We start from the raw sequence: 23,570 nt of genomic DNA, 5'->3' as shown, positions 1-23,570 counted from the left end.
AATGTATCATTTATTAATCATAGTCCTATGGTTGGGCATTTATTATTTGCTACATTTTAGTACACTTGATTTTTTTTTTTATTTGGTTGTGCTGGATCTTAATTTTGGCAGGCGGGCTGCTTAGTTGAGGCTCGCCAGCTCCTTAGTTGCGGCATGCGCCCTTCTTAGTTGTGGCATGTGAACTCTTAGTTGCAGCATACATGTGGGATCTAGTTCCCTGACCAGGGATTGAACCCGGGCCCCCTGCATTGGGAGTGTGGAGTCTTAACCACTGTGCCACCAGGGAAGTCCCACACTTGATTTTTTTAGAGTAGTTTTAGGTTTATAACAATTAAGAGGCAGGTGCAGAGGTTTCTCATATACCCTCTGCTCCCACACATGCATAGCCTCTTCCATTATCAAGATCGCTCACCAGAATGGTGTATTTTTTAGCAAGGATGCACCTACTTTGTTTCTTTTTTAGATGTTTATTTTTAAAAATTAAAAAATTTTATTTACTTATTATTTTTATTTATTTTATTTATTTATTTTTTAAGGCAAATCCATTTATTCATTGTTTTTGGTTGCATTGGGTCTTCGTTGCTGCACGCGGGCTTTCTCTAGTTGTGGTGAGTGGGGGTTACTCTTCGTTGTGGCGCACAGGCTTCTTATTGTGGTGGCTTCTCTTGTTGTGGAGTACAGGCTCTAGGCACGCGGGCTTCAGTAGTTGCGGCGTGTGGGCTCTAGAGCGCAGGCTCAGTAGTTGTGGCACACGGGCCTAGTTGCTCCACGGCATGTGGGATCTTCCTGGAGTAGGGCTCGAACCCATGTCCCCTGCATTGGCAGGCAGATTCTTAACCACTGCGCCACCAGGGAAGTCCCAGGATGCACCTACTTTTACACATCATTATCACCCGAAGTCCATAGTTTACCTTAGGGTTCACTCTTAGTGTTGTATATACTATGGGTTTAGATAAAAATATAATGACATATATCCATTATTATAATACCATACAGAGTATTTTTACTACCTTAAAAATTCTCTGTGCTCTGTCTATCATCTCCCCTCCCCCGCCTGGCAAACACTGATCTGTTTATTGTCTCCATAGTTTTGCCTTTTCCAGAATGTCATATAGTTGGAATTAAACAGTATGTAGTCTTTTTAGATTGGCTTCTTTCACTTAGTAATATGCATTTAGGTTCCTCCATGTCTTTGGGGGCTCATTTCTTTTTAGTGCTGAATGATATTCCATTGTCTGGATGTACCACAGTTTATCCATCCACCTACTGAAGGACATCTTGGTTGCTTCCAAGTTTTGGCAGTTATGAATGAAACTGCTATAAATATCCATGTGGAGGTTTTTGTGTGGACATAAGTTTTCAAGTTCTTTGGGTAAATACCAAGGAGTATGATTGCTAGATCATATGGTAAGAGAATGTTTAGTTTTATAAGAAACCACCAAACTGTCTTCCAAAGTGGCTGTACCACCCTTTTCTTGTCTTATTGCATTAGCAAGGACTTCAGTTCCACATTGAAAAGAAGGGCTGAGAGGGGACAACATCCTTGTCTTAAAGCTTTGAGTTTCTCACCATTAAGTATGATATTAGTTGTAGTTTTTTTGTATAGTCCTTATCAAGTTGAGAAAGTTCCCCTCTACTTCTAGTTTACTGAGAGTTTTTATCACTAATGAGTGTTGGATTTTGTCAAATGCTTCTTCTGCATCTATTGATATAATCATGTGATTTTTCTTTTTCAGTTGGTCAGTGTGATGGATTATGCTAATTGATTTTCAAATGTTGACCCAGCCTTGTATATCTGTGATAAATCCTACTTGGTCATGGTGTATAATTCTTTTCAGACTTTTTTGGATTCGATTTGTTAATATTTTATCAAGGATTTTTGTACATATGTTCATGAGAGATATTGGTCTGTAGTTTTCTTTTCTTATTATGTCTTTATCTGGTTTTAGTATTAGGGTAATGTCAGCCTCATAGAATGAGTTAGGGATTATTCCCTCTGCTACTGTTCTCTGAAAGAGATTGTAGAGAATTGGTATAATTTCTTTCTTAAATGTTTTGTAGAAATCACCCATGAACCCATCTCAGCCTGTTGCTTTCTGTTTTGGAAGGTTATTAATTATGGATTCAATTTCTTTATGATCTATATGATTTAAAAAATTAATTACAAGTATTACTTTGATAAACACAATAAAATTTTTTAATAATGTGAAATTGAAAAAAAACCAACAAATTTCTAACAATGCTGGCAGTCACTGTCTACTGAGCATGATGAACTAGATGTTCACAAATAGGACACGGAGATTTATCCCAGTGATTTCCCTTGCACAGTTCAATAAAGATCAATCTGATATTGACCAATTACTGGTAGAAGTTCTCAGTAGGGAAAGAATCCTGAGTAAGTAGGTGGCACAAGGAGCCAGTTCTCATTTGCTACCTTATTGAGGAAACTAAGACTGTTCTTAAATGGAAAAGAGCTGAAAACATTTTCTGTAACATTTGCCTCATTAAAATGAGGCTAACTGCTAAACTTTGCTTCTTGGTTCATATTTCATTAAATAAAATATTTTATAGATAAAGATACTGATATAATTCTGTCATTAAGAAGAACAATACATTAATGATTCTATATTTGTTTTTTTAATATCAAAGGTTATTCATGTGAATTGAAGGTTTCTAACATGGTTGATGCCCTAAATGTAAATTCACATTTTTAAAGCTTGTTTCTAAGGTATAAAGGATGACCTATAAAGTGCAAACACTTTTTTGTAGTATCTACTGGAACTGACAAAATCCTCTAAAATACAAATGAAAGCATGTGAAACAAAAGCTTCAACATCAAAAATCAGTAGAAAAACACTCAAAGAAAGAGGAAAGGGAGAAAATAGCCTGAGACCAATAAAAAAAAATGTAATAGTACAAAAAGAGAAAAACCAAAACCAACTGTAGAAATACAAGTTTCAAGCAGAATGTTAGATCTGCTTGGCATCTCATGAAAATACTAGAGGAAAAACAGATTAGGATAAAACTAATGTATTTGTAAGTGCTATAAAAATTAAGATAATACTTAAATGTTTTATGCTTAGTAAAAGTATATAACTATATAATTAAATCTATACTATAGCCAATCAGCAATGCCAAAGATTAATTGAAAAATCAAATTCAAGACACGGAAGGACTGAGTAAGAGAGTTATAGTATTACCAGCACAATTATTGACCTAAGCATTAGGACACAGAAATACAATTGTAGATTTTTTTTTTTTAACGTTTTTATTGGAGTATAATTGCTTTACAATGGTGTGTTAGTTTCTGCTTTATAACAAAGTGAATCAGCTATACATATACATATATCCCCATATCTCCTCCCTCTTGCATCTCCCTCCCACCCTCCCTATCCCACCCCTCTAGCTGGTCACAAAGCACCGAGCTGTTCTCCCTGTGCTATGCGACTGCTTCCCACTAGCTAGCTATTTTACATTTGGTAGTGTATATAAGTCCATGCCACTCTCTCACTTCGTCCCAGCTTACCCTTCCCCCTCCCCGTGTCCTCAAGTCCATTTTCTAGTAGGTTTGTGTCTTTATTCCCATCTTGCCCCTAGGTTCTTCATGACCTTTTTTTTTTTTTTTTTTTAGATTCCATATATGTGTGTTAGCATACAGTATTTGTTTTTCTCTTTCTGACTTACTTCACTCTGTATGACAGACTCTAGTTCCATCCACCTCACTACAAATAACTCAATTGCGTTCCTTTTTATGGCTGAGTAATATTCCATTGTATGTATGTGCCAACAACTGTAGATTAAAAAGAATTTCTAAGGAAGTACTAGACTAGCAGCTTAATCAGGGTTGTAATGAGCATTTCCTAGAATTGGAAACAAAAAATAAGCCGAGCCTGAAGTTCAAAAGTGTTCCCAGTGTCCTGTCAAATATTATCATTTAAAACAAGAAATCTGAATAAATATTTTAAATTGTTGAACTTTAATAATAAAGAATGTTTTTGGCAACCAAGAAGGGATAGATAACATTTAAAGAAATACCAAATAGAATTATTTTGGAACTTGGAATCTAAATAAAAGGCCATAGGGCTTCCCTGGTGGTGCAGTGGTTAAGAATCCGCCTGCCAGTGCAGGGGACACGGGTTCGAGCCCTGGTCTGGGAAGATCCCACATGCCGCGGAGCAACTAAGCCCGTGTGCCACAACTACTGAGCCTGCACTCTAGAGCCCACAAGCCACAACTACTGAGCCCGAGGACCACAAAAACTGAAGCCCGCGCACCTAGAGCCCGAGCTCTGCAACAAGAGAAGCCAGCCAATGAGAAGCCCGCACACCGCAACGAAGGGTAGCCCCTGCTTGCCGCAACTATAGGAAAGCCTGCGTGCAGCAACAAAGACCCAACGCAGCCAAAAATAAAAATAAATAAATTTTTTAAAATAAATAAATAAATAAAAGGCCACAGGGACTTAAATCAGTATCCTTAAGATACATAAAGCTAATATGTCTCATCAATGTTGAGAAATAGTGATAATTATAACAGCTTCCATTCATTGTACCTTACCTGTGTGACAAGTACAGTTCTAAGTCCTTTTACTCATTTAATTATCAAAACATAGATGAGTTAGATCAATACTGCCCTTAGACCTGGGCAAGAGGGCTCTGCCTGGGTCTCTACTTTAGAAGCTTCTCTCTGCTCATGATTTACACCATTTAGGAGCCAGGGAAATGTTTCTTCACATCACTTATACTATGTCCTCAACACAAAAGGTGATTGCTTCTGAAAGCTGTGCAGGTCTTTGGGTTGTACCCCTGCCAACATTGGAAACGTGGTTTTAGACTTTGCAGAGGATTTCACTGATGTAAACATGCAGGTAAATAAAAACAAATGAACTTATCAAGTCCTGCCCTTCAGATAGCGTGGATGCAATAGAATCTTACAAAACGAAATAGCTTTTTCCCAGTAGTTTCCAGTGTCCATTTTCCCTCCTCTTTGTGTTCTAATCAGTAGTTCTGGAGATACTCACAAATTATATAGTATTTGCTGCAAGTGCACATGGCAGCTGGGGAACATTTTTCGTTATTAAGCAATTCATACTCCTCTTCAACATTTATATAAGTGGTTTTCCATTTAGCACGTGAGAAGCAGGATATCGATTCTTTCTATTAGCACATTGAATGTGGGTATTGGATAGTTTGATGTTTTGCTTTTATAAAAAGATCCTTAAGATTTCATTAAAGTTTCAAAAAATTAAATGGGGAGCTGTACTTCACCTCATGATGTAGGAAGTCCCAAGAAAAAGCTAGGTAACCTACAAAATCATAACTTTTCTTGAGCCCAGGATAACTGCGGTCACAAGTCAACCAACTTCACTGAAGTCCAAAGAGTGGCAAGATCCTGCAAAGAGAGATGTGACCCCAAAACGATTTCACCTTTGACAGAGCATAGAGGTAGAGGTGGCCCTTATGCAAATGGGTAAGATGAAATCAGGTAAATTTTAATGAATTCTTAAAGACCAAGTGTGGGCTAGCATGTCAATTTATAATAGGTATAGCAGAGGAAAACACAGAAGTTATTCAAGAACAGACAAAATAAATGGACTAAAATGATTAATAGGTAATCTCCCCCAACACACACTTTTGAAGATATGACTCCATATTTTTTTTTTTTTTTTAACATTTTTATTTGACTCCATATTATAGCAGTGTTTATGAACACAACAAAAGACGAAAAGAAATTATAATACCCAGTTGGACAAGGGGTCTCAAGGCTGACATTCTCATGCACTGCTGGAGGAAGAGTCTATTGAAGACAAGTTGGCAAGATCGTAAAAGATCTTAAAAATATACATCTCTTTGATCAAATAATTCCAGTTTCAGAAATTTATCATGTGATGATAATAAAAATATATAGAGAGATTTACTTACAAAATTGTTTATATTTGTTAGGGTCCTAGCATGAAACAGATGGCATACTTAAACTGGATAAGTGGGGAGAATGTAATGAAGGACTATTTACAAAGACATGAGTCAGATTTAGGGAAGCCTACAAGGGTTGGTGGAGTACTTGGGCTAGCAATGATGGGGACACCCACCTACGCGTGAAGGTGCAAGGGGAGGGACTGTTCCAGGAGCCCAGGGAGAGTAGCCGTAGGACAGAACCTGCCACCAGATGAATTCAAGTTCTTATGTTCATGGACGCCACCAACTAGTAACCCTTCAGGGAGGACCTGGGGAAATAAATACCCTTGTGTCCCTCTTTTTCTGCTGTCTAATTTCTTGCTGGTGCCTCCCATTGATCAGACCCACAGGAGAGGGAGGAAGGTCAACGATGCACTCTTGCAAAGGTCAGCTTCCTGAAGCAAATAGCATGGTGGAGACGGGTAGAGGATGAACATGGGCTAATATCTAGCACAATGTCTGATGCAGCACTACTTCTGGTGGTAAAATATTGGAAACCACCTATGTGTCCAGCATTAGGGAATTTGCTGAACAACTTAGGATAGGTTCAAATATGGGAATACAATGCCACCATTAAAAATGATGTCCTGGAAGTATTTACTAAGGTGAAAAGATGCTCATAATATATTGTTGAATGAAACAAAATTTTAGGTACAGTCTGATCCCAATTTTATATCAGTATTCTCTGTGTGTGTGTGCGCACGCATTTATGCATTTGAAGTGTCTGGAAGAGCGTATGGTCTAATGTTAACAGTGCTTCTTTTGGAGTGGTGAGATTACAGATAATTTTAATATTCATAACTTTGCTTCTTGGTATATTCTGCTTTTTCTACAATGTATAATAAAAAAAAATTAAAGTTCCTTTTTAGAAAAATGAGAAATACAGCATAATCCCAAATTAATTCTGTGAGTTAAATAGGTGCTGTCCTTAACATTGACAAGGAAAAATCCTTAAAAATTCTATTAGAAGCCAATTTCATTTTTGAACATAGTTACAAAATTCTTAAATGAAATTCCAGCAAAGAATTGAGCAATAATAATTATTGTATATAATTAGATGCCAATTATAATACTGAGTGACTTACCTGGTTATCTAACTTTTTCATACAACACTATGAAGTAGGTATTAACATTTCCATTTTTAGGCGGGAAAACCAAGGCTCAGAAAAGTCATGACCAAAGTTACATGGCTATTAAATGATAAAACAGTATTCAAAGTCATAAACCCTGTCTTTACCTAAACCCTGTGTTGTTAACCACGCTATGACTAAGCCGAACTTATCTCCAAGCTTACAAGACGAGCAGATCACAAAGAAAACTCTGAATATATTACTTCATGTCAACAACAGAATGAATAGTGAACATCAGAAGATTATAGACATGGCACAGGCACTGTATAATATTTAACAGACTCTCAGAAGCTAGAAGCAGGTAGATACTTCATTAACTTGGCATCTATATCTTTAAAAACAAGTTAACATGTGTACATCAACTATACTTCAATTTAAAAAGAGGTCAACATCACACTATAAATTAACTGGTCACTGTCATAATTATTTAGAATACTTTTAGGGATTACTGTCATTGCTTTAAGATGGCAAAAGTGGTTAGGAAAAAAAAAAAAGATCAGAACATTTGTCTAGTAGCTTGATGGAAATTCAGTCATTAATTCAGTAAATATTTACTGGGAACATACTATGTGTCAGGCACTGTACCAGGCATTGACCAATTAGTGGCAAAGGATAATAATAGCTAACATTAAAGTAGAGCTTGCTATATGCTACCTTTTTTTCTAAGCACTTTAGATATACCAACTTGTTTAATCCTTATACAACCCCATGAGGCAGTTACTATTACAATTGTTCCATTTCACAGATGAGGACACTAAGGCACAGAGGGGCTAATGCATCATAGCTAATAAGTGATGGGGCTGTGACACAAAATACAGATAGTCCTAGCCTAAGAGTCTAAGCAATTAACCATTGTGTAAATACCCCTCTCTAAACAAGAAGTAATGGTCTCTGTCCTCATGGAGATTTATGATTTAATGGCAAACAAAGACATGAAACCAAACACAAAATTAAATACACAGTTTCAAATAGTAAATGCTAAGGAAGAAGAGACTAACAGGAATCGCTTACTTAGATGGGGGCAGGGCAGTCAGGGAAGGCTGGGCTGAGGAGGAGCCCATCAGATGAAGGGTGGGTGAAGGGTCAGGGCCAGTGGGAGAGCCCGTTAAGAGGCCCTGGGACGGTGCCTGGAAGGATGGTCCCAGCGGCTGGATGTCCCTGCAGGAGTCTGTGAACATTTGTAGGTCATGCTGAGCAACTGGTTTTATTTGAAGAGTGATGGGGAGCTTTTGAAGTTTTGTTTTTATATTAATGAAGTGTTTGTCTTCACTACAGATGTTTCATCTGCAGATGTCTTTTATTTTTTATTCACCTGATGGCTAATCCGTCCTGCACATGGGACTCACTCCAACATCTTCTGTGGTCACGGGTGATGGTGCCTGAATTCCGCTCTGGCCTGAGTCTCAGGCAGACAGCCCCTCACACCCAAACCTGGATTTCAAGTTGATTCTCAGAAGGTTAGAGGGACACAGTACTGAGGGTGGTATGACGTACTTACTATTATAATTATTCCCATTTTGCAGATGAGGAAACTCAGGTACAGAAAGTGGTGTTTGCCATAGATTTCAAACGGCCATCGTGGACCAAGTCCAGGATTTCTTATTGAATCTGAATAGCGAGTTCTACGTTGGCAGTTTCTGTATACTTAGTTTACCACACGGCAGTCATTGTACTTCTTTTTCATGGTCAAGCTGTGCGGTCCAATATGGTGGCCACTAGCCACATGTGGATATTCAACCTTAAATTCATTAAACTTAAACAACATTAAAAATTCAGCTCCTCAGTCACACTGGCCACACTTCGAGTGCTCATAGCCGTTTGTGTCTAGCAGCTACTTCACTGGACGGCACAGATTTACAGAACAGTTCCATCATTGCATAAAGTTCTTGTGGACAGTGCTGATCTAGAAATTTCTTAATTTGCTCTTTTAAATGGTGAATGAGCTCCACACAGAGCTGTTTGTGGGCAGGTAATTTTATCATCCAGCTTCTCACAATTTTCATCCAGAGCCTATAAAATTCAAATTTTGTAAGCATATTTTATTCTTTGGAGATTGTCATTCCCTAAAGGGCAGAGATTGTGTTCTTTCTCTTTTTCCGTGAAGAGACTTTAAGTTTATTCACTAAATTTAATAAACTTTTGCTGATGCCAATTACTATAGCTTAACAAACTCTGCACAAGGCTGAGCTAATGTCATGTCTGAAGTGACCTTTTATGTTTTTTTAAAAATAAATTTATTTATTTTATTTTTGGCTGCATTGGGTCTTCGTTGCAGTGCGCGGGCTTCTCATCGCGGTGGCTTCTCTTGTTGCGGAGCACGGGCTCTAGGTGCACAGCCTTCAGTGGTTGTGGCTCACGGGGCTCAGTAGTTGTGGTGCGCGTGCTTAGTTGCTCCACGGCATGTGGGATCTTCCCAGACCGGGGCTCAAACCCATGTCCCCTGCATTGGCAGGCGGATTCTTAACCACTGCGCCACCAGGGAAGCCCCCTTTTATGTTTTTTAAGCAATCTCTTTTATTTATTTATTTTTGGCTGTGTCAGGTTTTAGTTGCAGCACGCGGGATCTTTCGCTGTGGTTCTTGGGCCCTTCGTTGCAGCACGCAGGCTTCTCTCTAGTGTGGCGTGCGGTCTCCAGAGTGCGCGGGCTCAGTAGTTGCGTTGCAGGCTTAGTTGCCCCACGGCATGTGGGATCCTAGTTCCCTGACCAGCATTGGAAGGTGGATTCTTAACCACTGGACCACAAGGGAAGTCCCTTTAAGCAATCTCTTGTTGCTAGTTCATACTGTATAGCACAGGAATCAGCATTTCTTGACATACTTTGAAGTCTGAGAAGTTACTCTGTCAGTGTAAGGATGGATAAGTAGATGCCATGGTACATTCTTCTGGCTCTGGTACCAAAGGACTATGGACAAACTCATGCTCCCCTAATTAATTAATTTGCTTAATTGTTAATGGGGGCAGGGAGGGGTGAGGTGAGGAAAGAGACTGGCTTTGAACTTGGTTCTTGTACCTCCAAGTATTAATTGAGGCCTACAACCTGCCAAGCATTGCACTAGACACCCAGGAATAAAGAGGTGAAAACAAGAAGGTCCCTGCCCTTGAAGAACTTAAAAACACGTGAAGATTTATTCCACATGGTCAGTGCCGTGACCGAGGTATCCCAGGGGCTGTGCACAGAGGAAGGGCGACACACCCAGGTTGGGGAGATCAGGGACGGATGAGTGGAGAAGTGATGGACACAACTACAGGAGGCTCAGGAGCAGAGATTTCTCCTAGGAAGGGTGTCCCTCTAGGGATTTGAGTGAGGAAAGAGTTTTCCAGAAAAGCAGGGAGATTAAGACAGATCCATAGAGTGGGTTTGGCTTTCCTTATGCATGTAATTGATCTGCACTCATGACCAGAGGGAAGAACAAGGAACTGAGCTAGGGTATCATCATTATTCTCCTTCTGAACTTGAGCCAGAGTCGATGAGTTTTAGAACCCAGTCAGATGCGAGTTGCAGTTAGTAAAATGCCAGAGAAGGAGGGTGATTCTTTCACCAACTGCTGCCACGATTCTCCTATGGATTTTTGGCACGTTTTAGGAGAGCTGCCCGTGGGTTTGGGGCTATATTAGGAAACGGCCATGGAGGGTGTGGGCAGAGGACTGAGCCAGTTGATCTGTGACAGTTTGTGTGTGTGGCGGGGAGGGGATTGAGGGAAGGAGGTAAGGGAAACTGCAACAAAGAGGTGAGGCCTGGAAACCTGCTTCAGGAACGTTCTTACTTGCCATTTTGGCCACCAGACTGTGCAAGAGGGACAGACGTCTCCAGTCCAGTCCATCCAAGACAAGGATCTTGGTTTTAAACCTTGTATCTTCGGTCATGGGCACTTCGTGGATCTCTCTTTTTTTCCACTGGCTTCCCTTTTGATAGGCAGGAGGTCTTTCCTAGGGATTGAGGTAAATCGAGGTAGTTATTTGGTTTGGATCATGGCAGGTCTAAACTCTTTGCTTGCTACAATCTGACCATTCTTGCTCTTTTCCCAAATTTCTCTAAATAGCTCTTTCTCCAGTCAGGAAAGTGGCCTGATCCTGTGCCCACATTCTGTTCATTTCTACCTTCTTGCCTTTGCAATGTCTACCTTGCCTTTCTTTGCCTTGTCTCCCTACCTTTCTTTTCTCTGCAATACCCTCTCTCCTTTTCTTCCTCTGTCCTTTCACAAACTTTACCATTGTTCTCATTGTTCAAGACCCAGCTTAAGCCCCATGTAGTCCATGAAAACTTCCCTACCTACTGTAGGCCACGCTGATCTTTTCCTTTTTTTTTCAATTTTCCAAAAAAAACTCCTAAATTTATAGTCCAAATCCTGCCAGGTAACACTGAGACTTAGGGTGTTGAAGAGGGAGAAAGCACTTTAAAGACCACCTAAGCCCTTCATCTTGCCCCATCATCATCTGTCCTTTCCTCTCTTCTTTTAGAGGAAGACTTTTTTATTGAAAGCACAAATATAACAACACCAAAGGACAGAACGCTCATAATCTCATCATCTTAATACAGCAATTTTAAGTATTATACAATTCCTTTCCAGTCATACACATCGCTTTATGTCAATTCATAAACCATTTTATATTTAGTTTTTCTCCATTTAACATTATAACCCAGACACATCTTATGTTTCCTCACAGTTATTGTAACAGAAGCATAACATTGCCTCTTGTTACTGTAATGTAATTAATTGCATCAAGCCACTCTCCTGATACTGGACCCCGGGTTGCTGGCTCTGCCTTTTCAAAAGAATTACATGTTTCTCTTAATTCCATCTCCTCTGAGCTCTGAGAATTTACTCTGGCAATTATCTTTCCCTTGCATTTTTTTTTCATAGATTTTATTTATTTATTTATTTATTTATTTATTTATTTATTTATTTATTTATTTATTTTTGGCCGCGTTGGGTCTTCGTTGCTGCGCACGGGCTTTCTCTAGTTGCGGCGAGCGGGGGCTACTCTTAGTTGCAGTGCGTGGGCTTCTCATTGCGGTGGCTTCTCTTGTTGCGGAGCACGGGCTCTAGGTGCCCGGGCTTCAGTAGTTGTGGCACGTGGGCTCTAGAGCACAGGCTCAGTAGTTGTGGCGCACGGGCTTAGTTGCTCCGCGGCATGTGGGATCTTCCCGGACCAGGGCTCGAACCCGTGTGCCCTGTATTGGCAGGCAGATTCTTAACCACCGCGCCACCAGGGAAGCCCCTCCCTTGCATTTTATTCTCTCGCTGTCTTCAGACACCTTCTCTTCTATCTACAGGGATGTTCAGGCTTATCTATCCTAAAACATACATATCTCAACCCTGCCAGATACCTTTCTCTGTAGCCTCCATTATTTCCCAACCAGCTCATTCTTTTACCCTTGTTATTACCCTTCTCCATCCCCATTTCAACAGAAAATTTCCTTTTAATGACCATGTCATCGACTCCAAAGAGATCTTCTCAGTCCTATTGTCCCTGACATTGACCATGGCCTTCTGAAACGACCCTCTAGGCCCTTGGTGACATCACATTTCAGTCGTTCTCCTCAGCTTTCTCTCAGAGTCTTTCCCTGCCTTTTTCATTGCCTCCTCTTCAGTTTTTCCAACATGAAGGTCTTTCTCAAGGGCCTGTCTTCAGCCCTCTTCTCCGCTTTCCTCTCTTCCCAGGCATAGTCATTTACTCTCACATCTTTAGCTAATAATTCTGTGCAACTGATTTCCATATCTGTACTTTTAGCCCTACCTGCCTTATCTCCCAAGCCTGAGGCTCACCTCCACCACCCACCACTTGTGCTAACATCACTCCCTGGGTGCTGGCCCAGCTCCTCACCGTCAGCGCATTCAACACCCAACCTTTTTCATCCTCCACCCCAGCCTCTCCACTGGCTTCCTTTGATCTACCCTTGCACATATGGCCTCAAAACCTCTGAATCACCTTTTATTCTTTCCTCTCCTCATATTTCATCAGCTGATTTAACATCCAGAATGTGTCTCATCCATTTTCTAATTTCCCCTCAAACTCACAAAGTTTTTAGTTAAAAAAAGTTTAAATACAAAAGCAGTATGCTTGTGTTAAAAATGCAAATAATGTAATATTATTATAGTCCGATGTATTCAGATATAGAGTAACAAATGAATGTTCCTCTCCATGAAAGTGAACATTTCTCTTCAAATATTTACTCCTCAACCCCTCTCCGAATTCTATTTCTTTTCCCAGTGGGAAAGTGGATTTCCAATCCATACTTTTTTTTTCATTAATGGAATTACACTGTACTCTAATCTTGCTTTCTCCCCTCCCTCATGTGATAGATAGATCTTACAGGGAACAGAATAGAAAGTCCAAAAATAGACCCACATGTACGTTGTAATAAATTTTGAAAAAGTATAAAATTGATTCAATGGAGAAATGGTAGTCTTTTCAACAAATAGTGCTATAATAACTGGACACCTTATGCAAAAAGTTAACTGCAAACTTCATCTAGCAAAATATATAAAAGTTGACTCAGATGACTTGTAGAGCTAAAACATTACATTTCTAGAAGGAAACATAGGAGAAAATATTTGTGACCTTGGGTTAGATAAAAATTTTCTTAGATAGGACATAAAAAGCATAAGCCAAAAAAAAAAAAATTACAAATTGGACTCCATCAAAGTTAAAAACTTCTGCTTTTCAAAAGGTACTGTTAAGAGAATAAAAGACGGCTTCCCTGGTGGCGCAGTTGTTGAGAATCCGCCTGCCAATGCAGGGGACACGGGTTGGAGCCATGGTCCGGGAAGATTCCACATGCCGCGAAGCAAGTAAGCCCATGCACCACAACTACTGAGCCTGTGAGAGCCCGTGAGCCACAACTACTGAGCCCGCATGCTGCAACTGCTGAAGCCCACACGCCTAGAACCCGTGCTCTGCAACAAGAGAAGCCATCGCAGTGAGAAGCCCGCGCTTCGCAACGAAATGTAGCCCCCGCTCGCTGCAACTAGAGAAAGCCCACACGCAGCAGCGAAGACCCAACACAGCCAAAAATAAATAAAATAATAATAAAAAAAAATCTTAAAAAAAAAAAAGAGAATAAGAAGACAAGCTATGGGGACTTCCCTGGCAGTCCAGTGGTTAAGACTGTGCACTTCCACTGCAGGGGACATGGGTTCTGCACGGTGCGGCTAAAAAAAAAAAAAAAAAAAAAAAAAAAGACAAGCTATGGACTAGGAGAAAATATTTGCAAAAATACTTATCTGAAAAAGAGTTTATATCCAGGATATGTAAAGATACCTACAACTTGATAATAAGAAAACAATGCAATTATAAAATTAGTAAAAGATTCAAACGGGCACTTCAAAACAGAAATATTAATGGAAAATAAGCACATAAAATGTTGCTCAACATCATTAGTCATCAGGAAAATGCAAATTAAAGACCACAACAAGATATCACTACATGGCTACTAGAATGATTCAAATTAAAATGACTGATAAAACCAAGAGCTAACAAAGACGTGGAACAACCATAACTCTCATACGTTGCTGGTGAGAATGTAAAATATTATATCCACTTCGGAAGACAGTTTGGCAGTTTCACGTAAAGTTAAATATACATTTGCCACATGACGTAGCAATTCGAATCCTAGGTTTTTACTTAAGAGAAATGAAAATGTGCTCACACAAAGGCCTGGAAGCAAATGTTTATAGCAGCTGTATTCATAACAGCCAAGACAAAACAGAATTGAAGACAACCCAAATGTCCATCAGTTGGTGAGTGGATAAACAAATGGTGGTGTAGCCATTCAATGGGATACTAGTTAGCAATAGAAAGGAACAAATTACTGATGTACGCAACAACTCGGATGAATCACAAGACATTATGCTAAGTAAAGGAAACTAGACACAAAAGGCTACATACTGTGTTATCCCATTTATATGAAATTCTGGGAAAGGCAAAGCTATAGAAACAGAAATCAGATTGGTGGTTGCCAGGGATTGGGGTAGGGGCAGGGGCTAGACTGTAGGCTGGCACAAGGGAACTTTTTTTTTTTTTAAAGGGTTATTTATTTATTTATTTATTTATTTATTTATTTATTTATGGTTGTGTTGGGTCTTCGTTTCTGTGCGAGGGCTTTCTCTAGTTGTGGCAAGCGGGGGCCACTCTTCATCGCGGTGCGTGGGCCTCTCACTATCGCAGCCTCTCTTGTTGCGGAGCACAGGCTCCAGACGCGCAGGCTCAGTAACTGTGGCTCATGGGCCCAGTTGCTCCGTGGCATATGGGATCTTCCCAGACTAGGGCTCGAACCTGTGTCCCCTGCATTGGCAGGCAGACTCTCAACCACTGTGCCACCAGGGAAGCCCCAAGGGAACTTTTTAGGGCAATAGAAATGTTCCATATCTTGAATGTGGTGGCAGTTACTCATGGCAAAACTCATTGAGCTGTATGTACACTTTAAAAACAGGTGAATTTTATCTGATTGAATTATTTGGCTGAATTTACCTGTCTGAATTAAGCCTGGCTGAAAAAAAAAGAAAAGAAAGAAGAAAGGAAGGGAAAGAAAAGCAAAAGCAAAAACAAAACAAAGCAAAACAAAAAAATATATATATATTTTGAAGTGGAATTTTCCGCACCAGATGGTGAGCTGATTTTAAATTCTGATAGATAAGGCTAAATCATCCACCCAAATGGCTATACCAATTTACACCTCCACCACTAGAATCTGAAAGTGCCCATTTTCCCATACTCTGGCACAAATGGATATAATCAATTTTTAAAAATGTCTGTCTATTTGATCGTGAAAAACCTTATGATTCTTGATACTTCAGTCATGCACTGCTAAGATCTTATCCTAATTGGTCTCTCCACTTGTAGTCTTTTCTCTCGCCAAATCTAATATATTGTTACTATAGGCCTTTCCCTAAAAGGGCCTAAACGTGTGTGGTTCTCTCCAGCTCTGCTTCAATTCGATTCTGCAGGCGCCTTCTGCAGGCCTACTACGTGCGCGGTTTGCGGGTTTCACAAACTCAGAGCATCCTGTATGTTCGTTTCCCAATGACCTAGACAGGAGGCAAGACCTCTAGACGGGAGACAGGATGGGTAGAGCTGTGTGCGCCTTTTCTCGCCTCCTCTACTGCACGTCGAGCTCCTGGGAAGGGAGCCCTACCTTTCCCTCGCTTTGTCCCCGAAGGCTGTCCTACCAACGCAGGCGCCCCACTCACACCTGCTGCCCCGCACAGACTCGAGCCAGAGGAGGAGCAAGAAGCCCGTCACGTTCGCGCCGGCCAGGTTCTCCGGCTCTGACCCCTCCTCGTGGGCCTCCCTCCCTGCGGGCGTCCCCGGGGGCGGGACGCGCCGGGCCATCAGGGCGGCGGACCCGGTGTTCCGTGCGGGTCGCGGCGGCGCCGGCCGCCGGCCGGGCCCAGGCCTCCAGCGTCCCGCGCGTCCCCTCCCAGGAGGCGGATCCCGGGGGCGGGCCGGGCTCTGACCCCGCGCCGCGCAGCCCCCGTGCACCCGCGCCCCGCGCCTGCCGCCGGCAGCCCCGCAGGCAGGAGCCCGGCCGGCCGGGAGGTGGTGCTCGCCTGCCCGCGCCCGGGCCCGCGCGTTGCCGGGCAGCGGCTTGGAGGCTCCGAAGGGGGCGGAGCGGCGAGGCCGGCGTGCGGCTGGCGGCCCCCGTCCGTCCGCGGTTCCGGCCCCCGGCCAGCCCCCGCCTCGCCGGCCTCCCTCCGCGCCGGTGCGCGGCGCCCCGTCCCAGCAGCCGCCGCCGCAGCGGCCGCCCCTCCCGGGCCTGAGAGCGCTGAACCGCGAGGCCGGGCCGGGGCGCCGACCGGGACAGCCGGAGGCGCGGCGCCGACGCCGAGGCGCGGCCATGGAGGGGAAGACCCGCGCCGGGGTCGCGCTGGTCCCGGGGCCGAGCGGCCGCGGGCCTTCCGCCCGCCGCGCCCGCCGCCGCCGCTCGGGGCTGCTCCTCCCCGGCCTCTGGCTGCTGCTGCTGGCCCGGCCGGCCTCGTGCGCCCCAGGTAAGCACCGCGGAGACCCTCCGGCGCGACCCTGCCTTCCTTCATTGCTGCTATTTTCAAAATCCGGCTTTCCCCGCCCATCCTCTTTTATTCTCCAGCGCTCCCTCGCTCTCCTTTCTTGAGATGCTTTTCCATTCTTGTTGGGCCCAGCAAATAAAGACACGCAGAAAATAATACGAAAAAGCAAGCGGGTTCTGGCCAGTCTTGCTGAAGGTCTGCAAAGCTATTCTGTTATCCAGGGAGGCTGTGGCGGGTCTGGTGGCTTCATCTCAGAATGTGCCTTTATTTTCCCTGCAAAACGCGGGCACTGGAATTGTATTTTGCGTGGCTATATGAATGTGGTTACATCAAATTTTTGGAAATACTTTATTGTCGGGGCGAAGGGGTACATTCGGTGTGTTTGCTTGAAAACAGTATTGCATTACTCTGGGTGGCCCTGCGTCCCCCCAGATGCAGGCAGCTGGCGGTGTCCCCCAGTGCACCAGGACACAAAGAACATTCAAAGAGTATCTCTTGGAAAGCGCCCTGGCCATGGATCTTTCCAGGGAAATAGCTATTGCTGTTACTTCTGCAAAGGCATTAATACAACAGAGTGTGAAAATATTGTGATTCTTAAGTGTCAGGGCATGAAAGGAGTAAGGGCTGTTTTTATAATAGATGCAGTTTACTGACTGTTAGCGTGGAATTAGGAGGCATGATTTATGAAGAAGCATGTGGGCGGGTTTTGTTGTTGAGGAAATGATTTAATTCATATTGCTTCTCTGAAATGTTTATTTGTCCACCCCGAGCCTACACACAGGATGGTCTGGAAACCATCTCTGAGATGACATGCTGCAAGCCAGTGATTGCCCCAGCACACACACACACTTGACCACTTTGGGGGCAGGAAAGGTGGAGTGAGCAGTGCGCAGAGCTGGTGCACACTGAACAAAACCAGAAAACTGTGGAAGCAACTCCAAATCCTCCCTTCTCATGGGAGCAGTGCCAGAGGACTGGCAAGTGGCTTTGGAAGGAAATGGAACACATTTGAAGGTGTCCCTGGACCTCACTGTCGGAATTATAACCAGTGCCACATAGAGGATGGGACAAAAAAGCATAGGAAGGGACTTAAGGGATCATAGAATGGAACTGCTCCTCTGACTGAAGAGGAAACTGACAGAGAAGTGACTTGCTCAAGGTCACAGGCTAGTTGGTGAAGACTCATCTCTTTTCCATTCTCCTTACAGCTCTTAACCCGTGGACTTATGCACACCTGAGACCTCCTCAGAGATTTCCCATAGCTGGGTAGAGCCCTGCTCAGGGAGTCACACCAGAGCTGGGGGGACAAAATGGGTCTCTTTCAGGCAGTACACAGAGAGTGCAAACAGCTTTGTCTGACCTAGCCCCTCAGCTCTCAGTCCTGCCTCTGAGTGTTCTAGCCTGTGTGTCCAGAGGAGCAGAGACCCAGGGCTTTCCATGAGAAGAGGTAATCATGAAGAGGGCTCTTGGCGTTAGTCAACAAAGCAAGCCCATCTGATACTCATGGATTCATCTGCTGGGGGACACGGCAAGCTAATTGTTCCCATTTACTGAGTGCTTGCTGTGTGCCAGGTGCTGCATTTTACTTACATGATCCAATCACACTCATTTTACAGGTGAGAAAACTAAGGCTTCAGGAGTTTAGGTTAGTTTGACTCCAGACTCTACGCATGTAACCTCTCTTCAGCTTCCCCATGTGAACATGGCCATCTGGATGTGCTGCAGATGTTGTGGATAATATAAGTAATTCTCTTGATAAATTTAGAATAAATGGAGCTGTTTGTATTGTCCCTCCATAACTTTCTCGTCGGGACAAGTCTGTTTCTGTTCCCCCTTAACCCCCAGTACAAATATTCAACTTGGTGACTTGAAATTATATTTCCGCTCTAGAGCTGACAGCACGGAAGCAGAGACTTCATCATTTCACGGGTTGGTGTATTGGGCTCCCCTGGTTGAGGCATGCAGAAAATAATAATAATAAAGCTGCTTCTAGGGTGGGTCATAGGATAGGAACTGAGAAGGGGAGGGACACAGCGCCTGTCCTCAAGGGTCCAGGTGGAGACCCAGAGCAGCGCATAAGCAGGTGCAGACCCCTGCACGGACTTTCCCCGGGCAGGAAAGGCAGTGAGTGAAAGGGTTCCTTAAGGAAGACCTCTTAAAGGTGGCCCCGATCCACTTGAAGGCTGAGAGGAGTGATATTGGTGGAGGGTGGCTTCCTGATGTAGGATAGCTGGGCATGGTGAGTGGCAGGTGATCCTGAAGAGATGCTGCATTTCAGTCCACGTCTTGTCTCTGTGCCACCAGGACCCTCTGGCTCCTCTTCCTGAGTGTTGTATTTTCACCATTGGAGTGGGGCTGGGGGAGGCTTTGCCGAACCTGCCGTGGTGGTTCTGTTTCTGAAGAGTAAGTGGTATTAGTCAGAAAGTGGCATGTCTTGCTCCTGCCTTGGGTCTCCTAGGTGAGGCTGTAGTCCCTTCTGTGGCTGCCTGCAAACTCTTGCCTCCTTCCACAGGTTTGTCTTTCCTTGTTAACTTTTGTTAAATGGAGTCCACCCTCCAGTTGGTCCCCTTATTTCAGTCTTTATTTAAGTTTCTATGTTTTATTGATTTTTTGTCTATTTCTATTTCATTCAGCATTTTGATTGTGCCCTTTTTTGTTTGCTTGTTTAAACATTTATAAGTTTGGTCTTGTGGAAACAAATTGTAATATTTTGGACTTGCTTTTGAATGGAGTCCTTTTAGGAGATCCTACATCCACAATATTAAAAGAAAGGATTGTGCCCATTTCTTCATCTTATTCAGGGATAAGTCTTTCTTAAAATAAGAGTTATGAAATTGATAACTTTGGAAATTATTGGAAGGTACAGAAAACAGGTATCCATAATCCCATAACCTATAGCTAACACTGTAAATAATTTTGTCTTTCCTTTGTTAACATTAAAAAAAAAGAAAACTGAATTATATGTATTTACTTTTTTCACTCAATATTTAACTTAAGCATTTCCCTGTTCATTAAATATTGTTCAAAAACAGTTTCCATCCTAATAATTTACTTAATTATTCTCTTATTATTTCCAGCTTTTTCTGCTGTTATAAATAATGCTATGATGAATAGCTATGTAGGTAGGGCTTTGTCTATATTTCTTTGTGTGTGGGCTCTGCTGGGTGCCTAATACGTGTCTCAGTAGGTGGTTGTTGAATGAATCAACTTTTTATGTAAGGCTGTAATGCTGAAATGAACCCAAGCAGTTTATGCAGTTCACTGTTTCACTTCATCATAACCAGCATTGAATATTATTTTTAAAACTCTTGTTGCTTTAATTTTTTATTACTTTTGAGTTGAATTTTTTTAATATAAATTTATTTATTTATTATTTTTGGCTGTGTTGGGTCTTTGTTGCTGCACGCGGGCTTTCTCTAGTTGTGGCGAGCAGGGGCTTCCCTTTGTTGCCGTGCGCGGGCTTTTCATTGTGGTGGCTTCTCTTGTGGAGCACGGGCTTTCTGGGCTTTCGGTGCACAGGCTTCAGTAGCTGTGGCAGGTGGGCTCACTAGTTGTGGCTCACGGGCTCTAGAGCGCAGGCTCAGTAGTTGTGGCGCACGGGCTTAGCTGCTCCACGGCATGTGGGATCTTCCTGGATCAGGGCTTGAACCCGTGTCCCCTGCGTTGCCAGGCAGATTTTTAACCACTGCGCCACTAAGGAAGCCCTTTGAGTTGAATATTTTTTGTGTATTTTGTATTTGTATTCTGCGAATTTTCTGTTTTTGCTTATTTACCTGTGGTATATATATATATACACACACATATATATTTAAAATTTTTCTTTATATATTAAAGATAGCAACCTTTTTTTCTCCTTTTTGTTGTGTTCTCCCCCTCCAAATGGATTTTCTTTTAAATTTTATATAATCTTGAAATTTGATTATTTTGATTAGCAAAATCTGCCATTTTGTTTTTCTTTTTATTCATTGCATTTATGCTTCATGGCATGTTAAATTTTTATCTTACTTAATGCACTATTTTATTATTAGCTTTTCGAGGTGAATATTGTTATACTTTTTGAGTGGTTTAGTATCCTATAAACAAAGACTTAGATAAATGTTTCGAAGGTGTGATCCCTCGAGCCTCTTGGGGACGTGTGGGTGCTTGTTAAGAATTTAGATTTCTGCGGCTCACCCTTGACCTACATTAGAATCTTCCTTTTTAACAAGTTCAAAGCTGATTTTTAGGCACTTTCACCTTGGAACCAATGATCCAGATACCATAAACCCCTAATTGAAAGTTAATGGCATTTTGAGGATATACCACTTAATATCTTGCAATTGTCTTTTAACTGTTAGAACAATTGATTTAAAATCGTGACATTGAAACTGTTTTTGGTTATAACTTGTTTGCTTGGTTGTCTTTGGGTTGAGAATCAAAGGGCATAGAGGACGTCATTTTAAATCCTCACCTCCTGGCCCCTTGGGAACAGCTGCTGCAGTCTTTGTCAGGAAATGCCTCATTTAATCCTGAAAACAGAACCCAGCCAGGGGTTGTGAAAAGTCACTGGGGACCTGGGAGCCACAGGTTTTCTCTCAGTGCCTTGGGTGCTAGAAGCAGCTAATTACTGTAATTATAATTACACTAGGTTGATTCTCCCAGATAGGAAGATGCTGTTCTCACTGATCTAATTTGTTTCCAAGTTGTGACCACCCACCTTTCATCTGCAGCTCACTGTGACATGATTTCTCTCTCATGTGCTTAGGCAGCATGATTTGTTGGAAAGCACATTGAACTGTGAGTTAACAAACCTGAACGTGCGCTTCTCAGCCAATGACTTGCTGTGTGACTGTGGATAGGTTACCGTGTCCTGGGTTATTTCATCAGTGTAATAAGGGGTCGCTGAGATGATCTCCAAGTTCCCTTTAGCTCTTATATTTCAGGTCCACAGGTTGGATACCTTGGAATGCACTTGTTATAGCAACTGTCCTGCTTCTACTGAATGTTTGTGAGTGTCACTGTCTCACTGTCCTGTAGATGTTCTAGCCCAGTGACCTACTGAAGGCCATTGTGTTCAATTCTTTTTTTAAAACAATCCTCCTCCACTCTTCCCTCCTGCATCCCCACCCCCAGGACACCCACCGTGTCCATTTTCTCCTGATCCCTTGCATCCTAGATCCCCACTCCCGCCCCACCTCACAAACCTAGTACCGAGAGCACAGGCTGTGGAGTCAGACTCGGAGGCTCATGAGAACTACGGGAGCCCCTACAGGTGATTAAGCAAGAAGGAAGTGACGTGACCAGATTTGCCACCTGTAACTTCATAGTGGCATGGGCTTGATGGAAATTTTGAAAACATGTATAGACTTGGTCATGTTTATAGGCTTCAAGGAAGAATCAGTAAAGATACAGTGGTTGAAAATTTGAGAAAGAGTAGAAGTGACTGAAGGATAATTCCCCCAAAGTGAAGAAGTTGCTGTGGGCAGACTGGCTCACCATAGGGAGCGGGGGAGAAATAATAATGGGGGAAGGAATCGGAGGGGACCGGGGGAAGGTTGGGAGTGAAGCCTAAGGTGATGGGAGAAATCTGTAGTGTTGCCAGCGCACCTGTGATGCCGTTTGTCCTGTAGCATCTGACTGGCCGTGTGTGGCCAGGGAAGGTGGGCGGTTGGCTTGAGTCAGGGTTGGGAATCTTGGGCAGGCGCGGTGAAGGGCCAAGGGGAGTGGAGGGATCTGTGGTGGGGCTGCCGCGGGGTGGGGTCTGGGCTGGATGGGGAAGGAGGGGAAGCAGTGGATAGAGCAGTGGGAGAAGGGCTGAGAAAGGGGGTCCAGGTGAGATCGCAGAGCCAGGGGTGGTAGCACTGAGGTGGCGGAGGGCTGGAAACTGGAGACCAGTTTCAGCCAGGGCTGGGATTGAGGTTTCGGAAGTGGATCGACTCTGGTGTTGGTCTTGGTTAAGGATTTCGGGTCGGGGTGGCTGCGGGAGGCCGTTGTTGGAGTGGACCGTGAATACAGGCTTTGGGGGAATAACCTGTGGCTGCCGAATTTGGCGGGAGTGAGGTGAGAGGACCGCAGGCTGGGCGCGGAGTCCTCAGTGAATGCAGGGAAGTGACCGCCGTGATGGGGAGGAAGCGGCTCTTTCTTCTGCCCACCCCTCTCTCCATCACCACTGCCGCCGCCCCCATTCGAGCTCCCACCATCTTTTCTTTTTTTCTTTTTTTTTTTTAATTTTTAATTTCAAATCCTAGTTTTTCCAGGTTTTTTTTAAAAAAAATATTTATTTATTTATTTATTTATTTTTGACTGCGTTGGGTCCTCGTTTCTGTGCGATGGCTTTCTCCAGTTGCGGCGAGCGGCGGCCACTCTTCATCGCGGTGCGCGGGCCTCTCACCATCGTGGCCCCTCTCGTTGCGGAGCACAGGCTCCAGACGCGCAGGCTCAGTAGTTGTGGCGCACGGGCCTAGTTGCTCCGCGGCATATGGGATCTTCCCGGAGCAGGCCTC

General features: G+C 43.1%; 1 protein-coding gene and 1 long non-coding RNA gene across 3 annotated transcripts in view; one reads left to right on the top strand and one right to left on the bottom strand.

Annotated features, from left to right (window-relative positions):
• The window catches only part of LOC309632627, a 364,034-nt gene that overhangs the window by 74,649 nt on the left and 265,815 nt on the right, over positions 1-23,570 (bottom strand). The window lies entirely within an intron of this gene.
• Positions 16,691-23,570, top strand: part of KIAA1549 — a 145,444-nt gene continuing 138,564 nt past the window's right edge. Inside the window, exon 1 of one of the 2 annotated variants that reach the window (XM_082400255.1) lies at positions 16,691-17,070. In XM_082400255.1, the coding sequence (XP_082256381.1) occupies positions 16,920-17,070 (151 nt within the window). In that variant the 5' untranslated portion in view covers positions 16,691-16,919. The remainder of the gene's footprint in view (positions 17,071-23,570) is intronic. The other variant, XM_082400254.1, reaches the window with a different exon arrangement.

This window comes from Balaenoptera borealis (assembly GCF_965194805.1).
Source record: "Balaenoptera borealis genome assembly, chromosome: 7".
NCBI classification, from domain to species: Eukaryota; Metazoa; Chordata; class Mammalia; order Artiodactyla; family Balaenopteridae; genus Balaenoptera; species Balaenoptera borealis.
Note: the sequence above shows the minus strand (reverse complement) of the source record. Positions and strands in the feature narration are given on the sequence as shown.